This window comes from Fomitopsis serialis, assembly GCF_022376445.1.
Source record: "Fomitopsis serialis strain Sig1Antser10 chromosome Unknown B0H18scaffold_168, whole genome shotgun sequence".
Lineage (NCBI taxonomy): Eukaryota > Fungi > Basidiomycota > Agaricomycetes > Polyporales > Fomitopsidaceae > Fomitopsis > Fomitopsis serialis.
This window is the reverse complement of record NW_025955128.1, coordinates 44,811-58,010: the sequence shown is the minus strand read 5'-3', so window position 1 is coordinate 58,010 and position 13,200 is coordinate 44,811. Positions and strand designations below refer to the sequence as shown.

The 13,200-nt window shown below is 55.1% G+C and overlaps 3 protein-coding genes across 3 annotated transcripts; 2 read left to right on the top strand and 1 right to left on the bottom strand.

The window, feature by feature from the left end:
- Positions 1-5,177: 5,177 nt before the first annotated feature.
- On the top strand, positions 5,178-5,707 carry B0H18DRAFT_1046333 (uncharacterized protein). The gene has a single exon (XM_048030789.1). It carries the CDS (start codon positions 5,274-5,276, stop codon positions 5,589-5,591), a length of 318 nt encoding a protein of 105 aa, XP_047886409.1. The 5' UTR covers positions 5,178-5,273; the 3' UTR covers positions 5,592-5,707.
- Positions 5,708-5,731: 24 nt separating this feature from the next.
- On the bottom strand, positions 5,732-7,968 carry B0H18DRAFT_887407 (P-loop containing nucleoside triphosphate hydrolase protein; the record flags this gene model as incomplete). Its single annotated transcript, XM_048041172.1, has 5 exons — positions 5,732-6,273; positions 6,338-6,791; positions 6,852-7,544; positions 7,622-7,708; positions 7,762-7,968. The coding sequence occupies 5 exons, from the start codon at positions 7,966-7,968 to the stop codon at positions 5,732-5,734; spliced, it is 1,983 nt and encodes a 660-aa protein (XP_047886408.1).
- Positions 7,969-8,406: 438 nt separating this feature from the next.
- B0H18DRAFT_887406 (uncharacterized protein) lies at positions 8,407-11,962 on the top strand (the record flags this gene model as incomplete). The annotated part of the gene is made up of 6 exons (XM_048041171.1): positions 8,407-8,976; positions 9,031-9,265; positions 9,692-10,720; positions 10,778-11,064; positions 11,136-11,231; positions 11,297-11,962. The coding sequence occupies 6 exons, from the start codon at positions 8,407-8,409 to the stop codon at positions 11,960-11,962; spliced, it is 2,883 nt and encodes a 960-aa protein (XP_047886407.1).
- Between the last annotated feature and the right edge of the window lie 1,238 nt (positions 11,963-13,200).

Below are 13,200 nucleotides of genomic sequence, written 5' to 3'. Positions count from 1 at the left end.
TCTGGCGAGGCGCCGCGACCTGGACATCGCCGTGTGACAGGACATCACCGCCGACTAGTCATGGCGCTCTCCTTCGGAATCTTGAAGGCAGCGGACTACCTTCATGAGAGCGCGGCGACCACTCCGAGTTACCTAAAGCTGCAGCCCTGTGGGTAAGTAGGTAGTTGAAAACACCGCGTCGGGTGAGAAAATGACCGATATTCGGGAATAGACCTTCCAGTAAGGTCTCATGAGGAGAGCGCCCCATCAAGTAGCTGCCGCAACCCATCAGCTACAGGAACTCCATTTGACCGCCAGGGTTTGGCCTAGGCGAAGTAATATCTACCTAGTACAATCAACACTATTGCAATGGGATCCGAGGCCAACCGGAAGCTCTCAGCGCTCACTCCGAGTCCAAGTCATTTCGAAGCGTCCCGGCGGCAAAGGATGCCACGTGCACGTCAATTGGCAGGGAGCAAGTGCGGCTTCCCGATCATGATCCCGATCTCCGAAGAGGCCGGAGGCCGCATCTGAGATAAGATCAACGATTTACCGTTCCTGCCGGATGCAAATTGGACGTAGGACCCTAGCCTAGTCGATCCTTCTTCCCGGACTCTCGTAACCGCTCGAACTGTAGTCTCCGTGCCTGGCTGGTGCGGGCGTTGAGGGTTTCACTGGCCAAATGTTCCTTGCGAGACCTGCAGCATCATGGATAGCATCGCCCGAGGGAAGTTCCAGCCGAAGTTAAGGACGCAAGTGACATAGGCTTCGGGCACGCGGCATCGCAACCCTCATTGATGGTTTCCACTCCCGCTCCAAAACAACCCAGAATTAAGACTAATCATTGGCCTATGCACTGCAATGATAAATATTTGTCGGTACATCACATCTGTCATACATAGTAGTAATAGTAGTACAACACGCCTCCACAAGGAACAATATACTCGACGAGAGCCCAGTCTAGACTGCAACAGAAACTTCCTTGACAGCGATATCTATCTCATGCTTGGGCTCCGAAGATATCACCAGCTCTTCCAAAGCCTTATCGAGCGCGCTTTCCACGGTAGCAGTACCATCCTCGAACGGCTTGAACACCCTGAGAGTCTGCAAGAACTGGTCCCACTTGGCATCACTGACGATGGGGGCGCGCACGAAGGGCGCTGCGCCCATACCGTCAATGAACCCCGGCATCACAGGAACCGCTGCCTCGAAGGCGTCGTTCTCCTTCTCCATATGGCCGGCGCGAGTCAGAAGCCCTGCTTCGACGTACCAAGGGAGATCTTCCTTGACTGTATGGGAAATGAAGAGATCGACGAGCGGCTTCGGAACGCCCTCGGCGAGCGCCGCCTCGTACGCCATGCGCGCTCCGATGGCTTCCACCAGGGACAGGCAGCGGGGAAGAACGAGGGACGCGAAGGTCTTGCTACGGTGGCCGTGCGTCTTCGCGATGTCGCGGCATTCGTCGAAGAGCGCGCGTTCGTGCTTCGCGAGGATACTCTCTGTGTCCGCGGCGGGCGGAAGGGTGTACCGCCCGAGGAGCAGCTCGCTGGCCAGTCCTAGAAGCAACCGCGGACGTCAACCCTCACTCGTGTGTGAAACGCGATGCACTATCAACTCACGGATGGAAAGCACTAGGATGTCACCTTCAGCAATAACGATGCCCCGGAAGTCGCTCTGCAGAGCTGTCGTAAGTGAAGCCCCATAAGGAGTAGTAACAGAAGTACAGACCAGCTGCGACACGATCTGATTGTACGCAAAAAGACCCTGAGCGCCACAGCGCTCGGAGAGCGCGAGATGCAGATTCTGGCACTGGCGCATCGTGACCGCCTTGAAGATCGTCGCGGCCGCGTGCCTCACGCGGGGATCGCCCGTCGTGTCCGCGAAGCGCATAACGATATGCTTGCTGAGTGCCTTCAGGACGTACACCTGCGCGGCCGCGTAGAAGATAGGCATCTGCTGCGTGCGGAACGAGATGATGGGCAGCGGCGCGCCGTCGGGGCCGCCGATCTTGCGGCGGACGGAGTACTTGAACGCGATGTGCGTGGCGACCTGCAGCGCGGGGATGGAGATCGCGCTCAGGGAGAGTGTGCCGACGCCGACGCGCCAGATCGCGCCGAGGAAGTCCTGGTGCGGCGAGTCTGACTTCTCGAGGCGGCCGAGCAGGGCGGAGGAGGGCAGGGCGACATGCTCGAATCGGGTTATGGCGTGGTTGACGGGCGTGGCGCCGTGGCGAGTAGGGACAAGCCTGTTGTCGTCATCAGACACGGTGTTTGAATGGGACCAACTTGTGAGAATACTCACTGAGCGGTGATCCCCTTGGACATGGTCTTGCCGTCGTTCAGCGTAACGAGAAAAGGGCGTATACCCCTTTTCTCGCCTTCGACAACAAGCTGCGCGAAGACGACCGCAACACACGGGCGGCCGAGCACAGGAATGGTGGGCGGCATGTATCTGACGTAGGCGGATCAGTTTCCACACTGTGCTACGAGTCGGATGCGCTCACTTGGCATTCGCTGCCGTGGGACAGTGCAGGTCGAAACTGCCATCTGGCTGAACGGTCGCCGTGGTCCCCAAGTTGAAGGCGTCGAGACCATGGCCAACTATCCGCGCGTCAGCGTGCATTCATTTGTTAGAATCAACATCTTCCAACCTTCGGTAAGACAAAATTGACCACTACACGGGTTGTGAGCACGCAATACGAGGAAGGCAGACGAATCACCCACATGGTTTGGTACTCGGCGAGGCTCTGCGAAAGCGGGAACAGATCCTTCCTGTGAGGCAGGTAGGTACTGATCGTCCCGAGACACAGGTTGTAGTGGATAGTCAGCAAGGTGGTCGCAGCGCCGTCGATGCACAGAATCGGATCTTGGTGCAACTTCCAGAATTTCGGTGTCAGCGTCGCGACATCCTTCAATGTCAGTCCTACATGTCTGTCAGATACGTGGTACGACCATGATGGACGGAGACTTTACCATAAGCCTTGGAGATGGATTCAGCACGGAGGTATGAAACCTCGCCCAGCTGCGAGGCCGATGCCTGCGAAGCCTCAGGCTGCCACAACTCGGTATTCAACAGCGATTCGGTAGGCCACATCTTGTCGCGAGAAGTCTTGTTGTCGTGTGTCCGGTTACGTCTATCTTATATAGGACGATCAGACAGCCTCAGACGGCACAACAGTCACAGTGGAAATATCATTCAAAGCGCTGGCACAATAGAGGCGAACATGTCCACGGACTCGGAGACCCAGTCCCGCCCATATTCGTGCCCGTGTCACCCCGTTCACAGCGGGCTGTACCCGCTGTCAATGCGTCTCCGAGTCGCGTATCTTGACTCACTCTTGCATCAATGAGCGTCATGCAGGTCCCCAGGGCCAACTTCCGGTAGAGGAAAGTGGTGTTCGACGCCCGTTTGTTGGAAGCAAATCGGAAGGCTGGATGTGAAATACACCAGTCCTAGTATTGGGTGGGTGCCATCTATTGCGTACCGCGTCCACGATCTGTATTGGATTGTCTTGTGTTCTAGCTCTTGCCGGCGGGACCCTGCTACCGCCGGACACAGGCTAGCGCATACAGTGATCGCAGCCTGTCATATCGTGCCGTGACAGGTCGTACCCTTACCATTGCGATGCAGTGTCCAGTTCCTATATACAGAATTAACAGAAGAATGAGCAGGCGGAATCGAAGTGTCTCCGCCGAGCACGTCCGCTCGCTATGATCGGCGATGGTCCGCAGAACCCAAAGCGCCGTCAGCCGTCGACTGTCGGAATTCTTGACATAATCATCCACCCACCCTTGACACACTCGGAGCAGTTGCCATCTTAGGCCATCATCTCGCGGTCCTCGTATTGACATCTGGACAGCGACGTTCCTGCCTGAAAAGCCGTCACTGATACCCGATGGTGTGGATGTGTGAAATTTGGTCAAGACGCGCTGGCCAAAGGCGGAGGTCCGCAACCACATCTTTCCGTTGCAATACACCAGCGGCCCTTCACTAGACGACGAACCGTTGGAGGAACATGACGGATAGACAAACATCAGAGAAGCGGATTTTGTGCGAGGAAACCCCGACATGGAGACCGTCGAGACAGGTACGTGCGCCTGCGTGGCAAGCTGTCAACCTACTACATCGAGGAAGTCTGCATCACTGGCAGTCAGTTCCAAGATCAAACAGCCCGAGTATTCCCAGTGCGATGCGAGCCAGAAAGCGTCCAATAGAAGGTTAGCACCCTGAGGATCATCCAATCGACTGCGACGTACCATAATTGGGGTACCGATCTCGAAGTCGTATGTGGTGAACGCCAAGTGGCGCCTGTATGCATATGAAAAATGAACAATCTACAACTTTGGCTGCATCATGACTGACACCTACATCACAATGCAATCGCGATGTGCAACTGTTCCGGTGAACGTCGGGAACGACGACGGCGGCCTCGTTACTAGCCTATTAGGGTATGGTTCGAACGTTCAAGCCTATCACCTCGATCAAACACAATCCCGTAATGAAAGAAGGAGGCCTGAGAGTACAGAAGGGGATAGCAGTGCAGCCTACACTCACCATTGGAAACGGGCACTCACGATCTGATGAAATTCGTTCGTGTAAGTAGCAGTATCCCGGCGGTTGTGGAGACTGCAACGGCCCGGCGCCGAATGTTATCACAGTACGTCGCGACGATCGGCGTAAGTACGTAGAAACGAGCGAGTGTGTCCTGTGCAGCGCGCTGAACGTAGTCGGAAATCGACGTCTTCGCGAGTCTTCGCGTCAACTCTAGACTCGCAAGCCAGTCGTTGAGTCCCGCCACCACCTTTTCCGGCACTCCTCCTTTTGGAAACGGTAAAAGCCAGGAAAGGAATCGGAGTGCGAAAAGGAGGTGGGGGCCTCTAACGACTGGCGAGATTGGCCTCCATTTACCCCAGTACCCCCGTGGGAAGCGAGACTTAGAGATTTCACGCATCGCGCTTTGCGGTCGCAAGCAGACCTGAGCATCCTGTACGCCTTTAACCATGTGTTGCGCACGGTATGTTTTTAGTCACGTCAGATGGTACTGAGTGTATGTAATCCGGTACAGAGAACCTATACACATCGTCATTCGCCGGCAGTGCTGCCCCCGCCTCGCTCTGCGGCTGCGCTCATGCCCCGCGCTCGCCCGCGCCCGCGCCCTCGGCCTCGTCCCCTGCTCGTCTGGAAAGCGAGGTAGTTCTCGGAGGTGAGTTGTGTGCTGAAGATGGCTGCGCTAGCCCCTTCGTCCATGGAGTCGCGCTGCGGAGCACCTGGTGAGTAGGGGATAGGATGTGGTGATGGCTGCCATGCTGCTGAGTGCCACGAGTGCGACCATTGAGGGTCCGGCGTCGCGGGAGCCGTGTATCCGTGGTACGGGACCGGGTGAATGGGCAACTGATGGCTTCCATAGGATGCCTGTACGTGCCGAGATGGACCAGCCCCTTGTGGAACATCGCTTGCAAACATTTGGCGCGGTGTACTGGGTTGGAAGAGGGTCGCCGGAGGATGAGATGGGAAATGTAAAGACGGCAGAGATGAGAAGGGTGGTGCAGCGGCAGGATGCGATGAATGCGAGGATGTTGAGGGAAGTGTGTGGGTCGCCACAGACGGCATAGAAGGTCGGCCTGGATGATGTGTGAAGGGACTGGGACTTGGGATGGGGTGTACAGTCCCCGACCTCGGAGGCGTCAATGTACTAGTAGATTGAATCTATGCATTGTCCGAGTCAGGATGCCAATGAGTGAGAGGAATGCCCTCAACATACCTGCTCTGCGTCGTGAGTACGACGTGCGCGTTTTGATGAACGCTCGTGGCCGCCAGGTGCCAATGCAGTATCTCCGTCAGCAGTGACAGTACGTTTGCTGGCCTGTACGTTCTTGTCGACTGACGAGGCTTTGGTGGTATTGCTCCCGCTCGAAGATGTCTTCGTGGGCTTTGGAATAGAATGGATGGGTAGGGATAGCAGGAGGGCAGTCAACTCATCTTCATATCGGTCGCGCCATAGCCACGTCTTGAGCATTGTTGTGGCCTTGGTACGCGTGAACGGTCCCACAGAGGTTAGCCGTTCAATGAGCGCGTCACTAAGAATGGCCGTGGTGCCAAACAGTGCATGTGGATGGTCTTCGTCGAGCTTGGTCTCGCGCCACTCTTCCAACACCGTCTGTGCTGCAGGATCAGGGAGGCCCACCTTCTGTTTGGCATTTCTGCGCGTGCTTTGGACCACAGGCGGTCGTGCGCGATCCAACAGTGACGCATCACATACGTCACAACATGGTACGGGAAGGGTTGTGTCGTGTCCTGAATGGCATACGGAGTTCAGCTGCCTCTGTTAGGAGCTGTCGAAAGTACTACAGGTACATACCTGATGCAGGGCACTCGTAGATCTCCCTCCAAATTTTCCGGCGGCATTGGGTGCTCTGTACGAAAGCTAGAAGACCCTCGTCTTCTGCGTCATGGTTGATCTTTGGCTGGTCAGCGGGGTTGAGAATCCCGTCGCTGTTTGAGCCTGCACTACTGCCGCGGTTGACGCCGTGTCGCTTGGCATAGTCTTTCGGCACTTTCTTGCGACCATCCTTTGGCGGCCCGGGTGCTTTACGCCCACGTCGCCTTTTGTTCGACCTTGGGGCTGAGCTCGACTCGTCTTCCTGAGGCGTCACCTGCAGGTTGATGGAGTACGCGGAACGCTCGACCAGGAGGATTGCAATCCCGGTCCTATTCCGTGCGCGTGCGGCACGCCCCGCTCGCTGTATGAAATTGGACAGTGTCGCAGGCAACTTCCATTGGATGACGACATCTACATCGGGCACGTTACATCCCTCGTGGCGGCCAGATATGTTAGAATACGAGCAGATGAAGGGTAGAAGCACATTACATACCATGCCAGCAGCATCCGTGCACACCAAAATACGTATGGGCCCTATCTTTATGTTGTCTGCTGTCACATCTCCACTGGCGTAGTTAGGGTTGTTGCGGAAAGCTGCCATGGCGTGAGAGCGGTACTCGGGAGACATGGTCGCATTGAACGGGCGTATAACTCCCAATTCGTAGAGTGTGGGATTGCGCTGTCGAAGGAGTTTTCCAAGGTGATCTATGATGGCATTGCCGGTGTCGATCTTGTCGACATAGAGGTACGTTTTCGGGATGTCATGCGGGGTTGCGATGGTGTCTGGCAGAATAAAATCGAGATCGGCGAGTGTATTCTGAGGGTGCTCGCATGCACGAACGATGATCGAGACATTCGGGCGGTCATTTCCCACATTGACGAAACGGCTGCCGGTTTTTGGGAAGTGAAGTTTGGTATGGAGATCGCGGCGCACGCGAGCGGTGAGAGTGGCTGTGACAGCAATGATAGGAGTACCTGGTGCAAGGAACGCACGTATAGATCCAAGGCTCGCATACATTTTGCGAAAGTCGGCGCCCCAGTGAGAGAGACAGTGTGCTTCGTCCACGACTACACTGAGTACACGTCGCATGAATTGGGTGTTGCGCAGCACTCGATCCTTGAATGACCGTGACTGTAGCATTTCGGGGGATATGAGGATGATACGGTACTGTCCACGGAGAATGCCCTAGATGTGACACATCGTCAGTGCAGGCTATACGGGCCAATACCGTTCTTATGGCTTGTGAACTTGAACTGACTGACCTGCATAATCTGCTTATTTTGTGAGAGAGTATTCTGGCCATTGACAGCAACAGCAGTCAAGCCAAATTCCGTCTTGAAGGTCTCCACCTAGCGAGTAAAATGAGAGGAGTTACTTACCAGCAAGACATGAGGTTACGTACCATCTCTTCCTCTAATGCGAGAAGTGGGCATACCATTATCGTTGTCTTCCCAGCATTACCCGGCCAGAGGTGAGGACCCGCTGCTATAGCTGTTTTGCCTGAGCCTGTTGGGGCCTGGATTATCGCATCGACACCCTCAATTTGCGCCTTTACACCCTCAATCTGAAAAAAACGGGGCTCGCTGCTCCAGCGAAACCGTGACTGCATGAGCTGCGCAAGCTCCTGGACCTGTTCTGCTGTCAACTTTGGACGTTGGTGCTGCTGCGTTGGTTCGCCACTAGGACGGCGTAGCTTGTAGGCATATTTTGCAGGACCGCGCGCCATGGAGTGTTGAGTGCAATGAAGAGTCCGGTGGAGTGATCGAGACAAAAAATCACTGTCAACGAAGCGCCTGTCAGCTCGTCCGAACTACCTTGACGTCGATCATTGTATTTTACTGCCCGACGCCCGCTCACTGTAACTCTCTACACCATGGCACAAGACATTCATAGCCCATTGCCCGCCTCGTCGCCACTCACGGAATTGCCAGAATCTGACCTTGCTTACATTGATGACCACGAGCCCCCTCTCCCTGCGTTGTTTGCGGGACTATATCGAATTTCGCCAGGCCCAAGTGAACATGAACATGTCTTGTCCGATACATCCATGCTTCCCGAGTCCCCTGCACGAACGGTTGCTGATCGCCGCCGTAAGGACAAGGCAGACCGAGAAAAAGTTCGTCAGCTCGCAGAAGAAGCCGATGAAGAGGAGAGGACAGCGCGCCGCCAAGCTGTCTGCCTGCAGGTTCTCGGAATACTCGAGGAAACCAACACACCTTTCATTGATCTACTCCGTTATGTGTCGGATCCCAGCCTTTATCGCGGCAAGGAGCGATACTGGGGCCTGTTTCGAGACACAGCCGGTGTCTCGGAGATCCTAGATATGTGGGTCTCTTCTGGAAACAGCATGACTGGGAGGGAGACCGTGCGCAAGTGGGCGACAACATACGTTGCGCAGCTGGTGGCGCGGGAAGGTCATACAGTGTGCAAGGACGGGTTTCTGCGCACGGAGAAGAGACCGATTGACGAACACTTCGCTCTGGACTTCAGCCTCGAGGCGCTGGCCAGCGATCTTCGTGGCATCTGTCCGACAATGATGGATCTCCTGTCAGCATTCAGTACGTCCGCAAGACAAAAGCGCATGGCCACAGCGACCTGGATGCAACGTCACCGGAACGTGAGTAGATGTTCGGATGCACGCTAGCGACATGCGTACTTACCTCAAATTCAGTATCTCGCTACCAGTGCCCTCATATGCCTCAGTGCTCGCAGCCAAAAGAACAACTATGCACGCAATATCTTCGCACTGTACGCGTACACTTCGGGGGCCAAACGGCAGATGATTGAGCTCCTGTCACACATTGGGTTGTGCTGCAGCTACAACTCCCTTACCGCGAATCTCGGCGATGATAGCCTCGAACCAGACGATCCGAACGCACCCTCGCCACTGAATTCCACACCTGCCAGTGACTCGGAGAGCTCTGACTCGGAGGTTTCTGACAGCGATAGTGACGAGACTCTGCACCGTCCACGTCCGGCTACTAACTCACAAACAGCTGTGCCCTCCCGCTCACCGAGACAACCCCATGCTCCATGTCCATCTACCACTGCACTTGCCAATTCACCCAGCACATCGCACTCACAACAAGCTCCGGAAGCCCTCGCGGGTCCTTCCCACACGCGTTCACCACTGGCAGCCGCGTCGCCGGTCGACTCGGACGATCTGATATGGGCACAGCTGGACGACGTCCGAGCGCAAGAGCTTGCGATAACGGGAGATGAGGGTCAGGCTGGTAGCGCGGATATCCTGAATGCACTCGAGGACCTTCGTACCGAGAGTCAAGCCGAGAGTCTGCAGGAGGACAGTGGCCGGGACACTGCACCGAAGGTAGCCAAGAAGAAGCGGGTCGAAGGCATACTCAAGCGCCTTTCAGATGCGTGTCGACGCGCTGCACGTGCGAACGCGTCGACGCGTCTCCTCGCATTTGTGTACGACAATATCAACATGGTGTTCCGCATCGCGGAGCAAATAATGGGTCGTAAGGACACACAGGAGAATGGAACATGCGCAACTGCCTTTGAGCTCTACGGCGCGGGCGAGGAGGCCATGCAGACCGCGGATCTCATGACGAGCATCGTGAACGCGCCGCCTTTGAAGTACAGCGATCTTCTTTTCTCCCCTCAAGAGAGCCAGGACTACAACGCGATCCTCCAGCGCGCCGTCCTTCGTATAATCGTTGCTCATGGCGGTGAGCATTTTGCGCGCTTCAAAGCCAATGTTGAAGGTTATGGCCCTCTGCTCGACACACGCATACCTTTGCACCGCACCAACGTATACCCTGTTCCTTCCATGAAGATTGACGAGTCGACCACGGTTGGAAATGCGGAGGTGACGAAGGCCGTTCTTGCTGAGCTTGGCAAGGACATGAGCAGCGAAGACTTCGGCAAAGTGGTCCAGGTCATTGCTGGCGACCAGTTGTCCATCGCACGTCTTCGAACTCTCATGAAGAACCGCTCGGGGCATGACAGCTTTTCTAACTCATTTCTATGGGCTGTCGTCATGCCAGGATTCTTCCATTACAAGATGGCTGGCGTACACGGCTTCATGGAGCTGCACTATGGACATACCACGAGTCACCGCAACCCCGGCTCACTTGCCTTTCATAACACCGTTCTCGACCGAAAACCCATCACCCTCACCAGCTTACCACCATTCCGCACATGCCAGGATCTCATTTTCGTGTCGCTCTATGCTCGAGTGCTCATCTGCCTGGAAGCGGTCAGTTCATGCGCATCCCTAGAAGACTACAGTAAACATGTGTCCTGGACACAGTTACAAGCACACGTGGCCGAGATAGTGGACCGCTATACCAGTAGTCGCACTGTAAGTCGCTTGCGCACAGCACGCGCTGCTGAAATCCGTCGCAGAGGCGACTCCGACTCCACCGCCACGGCCCAGCCAGCCAGAAATGCGGCAGAAGAGCAGTCGCATGACTTAGCGCAAGTCAGCGCCGAGCCACCGCCTCGAGAAAACGACCGTCTTCAAGGGGACATGGTGTATGAGAACGCACTCTTATTTATGCGTGACGCTCTTGTCTTGCGTGCACTCACAGACGCGATCAAGGCAGGTGTGTCTGGCCACGTCGTCTTGCTCCTGAAGGCACTGGGCATGATATATCGAGGATCTGGACGTACCAAGTATGCGCAGGAAGTGTTATTCCTGTGTCACAATTTGACTCATGTATGGCCCGAGGGACTACGGTACGTCGTGCACATCTGATGATCATACAGAAGCCTTGCTGACGAGTAGAACCTTGTACTCACGGAGACAGGAAGATTGTGCTTGAGAATTGGCTCATCAACCCGACCGGGAAACCGGACTCCTGGGTCGAGGTTGACCTCTTCCAGGAGCACATGAACTTCTGGATCAAAGTGAGCACTTTGACGGTGCAAATCTCAAAGAGTGAATTGCTGATGGCTCACGGTGCACCTGTAAGACAATATATAGGGCTCATGGGGTCAATGCATCATGGGAGTGGCTCGCGATGATCTCACCATGCATTGACATTCTGCGCCGCCTATCTACCCAAATGAACACGTCTCTCGGAGCGAAGATAGGATCGAAACATACCAATCCAAGCATCGAAAAGGACATCACGCTGCTCATGGACTCCCTGCGTCATCATCGTGTGTACGAACTTCATCCTGGCCGCACCATCGACGACGACAACCCTGTTGTACCGGATGCGCTGACTGTTGGGCTCGAACTTCTGGAGGGGCCACTTGGAGTCTTCAACGAGGAGTTCTCGAAACTACAAGCACGCTGTCAATCCACGCCTCTTACAGGCGGCAAGTATCCAGGCCTCGGAACGCATAGCTCGACTGCATCTTCCGCAACACCTCAGTCCTCGGAGCCACAGTCACAGCCGTCCACTGGAGTAGCAAGTGATGTTCATATTGAGGCTCCAGTCCAGCTCTCGGACATCGTAGCTGAGCAACACAGTGACGTGAACTCGGATGCAGAGTTCGACCCGGAGGGAGAGGAGGACTCCGATGGCGAAGACGAAGATTACGATGAGGGTCAGAACATGTTCTCACTTGATATGCCGGGCGACGTAGCACTTGACCCTGACCGCCTCGACAACTTCGAGTTTGGTATTTGAATTACATTCTCATATGTTACACAGCCTATCTACAAGCCCTCTGCGCAGAAAGCGACCCGGGCTGTTCATCTGCTCATGAGCTCTCAATGGGTCGTGCCGCGATATCTCTAAGTCCCGTTTCCCACGGGAGTACTCAGGTAAAGCGCGCCCAATTATACCAGCCGTTCTGGCGAACGCGAGGAGTGCCACGACGGAGTTTAAATCTCTTCTCGCCAGAACGGCTGGGAACGAGCCTAGCCAAGTGCGGACTCAGAGGGTGATTACCATATTTGGACAGGAGCTGTATGCCCTGGACTTTACTAACAGGCCTCCGAGTCGGCCCTCGAGCACAACATCACTTGTCATCGCGCGAAGAGGGTTGCAGAACCTTTGATGGCAACTGATTGCGATTAGAACAGCTTTTGTGACTGCTGTTGCGATTGCGGGGCGCTGGATGTCAGGATAAGTACCGCCCGTGATCTAACGCCAGAGTGCCTGACACTGGGGGCAAAATGCGATGTTCTGGGCAGGAATATGCTGAGGGCATGTGATGATTAGCTAAAGAATCCTGACAATACTTTGCACAAGAATATTGTGGGTACTACTTAAGTATTCTAAAGATACACGGATGTCGGACATTGTACAATACAATACAAATGTTTGTTGCCCAAATATGGGTCACGTAATAAGTTCCGCTCAAATACGTCGAGAGCACGCTAAATATTCCTCGCACACTTTTCTCGAACAGATTGTAAGACAATGATAGCTTTCCTGACCCAGGACATGCATGAATCAGGGAAGGGCTATCCTATATGTACTCGTTCAGAATACTCAGATAATATACGAACTTTCCAGACCTGGTACATGACAACACGATAGCAAATTCGACCGCGATCTCGACCGCGACATCGACCGCGATCTCGACCGCGATCCGACCGCGACACCGACCGCGACACCGACCGCGATCTCGACCGCGACGTCGACAGCGATGTCGACCGCGACCGACCGACCACGCGACAGCGATTCGACCGCGACGTCGACAGCGATCTCGACCGCGACGTCGACAGCGACCGGACGTCGACAACGATCCCGACAACGATCTCAACAGCGACGTCGACAGTGGACACGATACCAACTACGACATGTATTGACATCCACAGCGATCTTGACAGTCAGCTCGATACCGACTAGCGGCCACTAATGGTAAAAGCAATTTAGATCTAATTTCGGCAACATGACCACCGACACAGCGGTTTGAG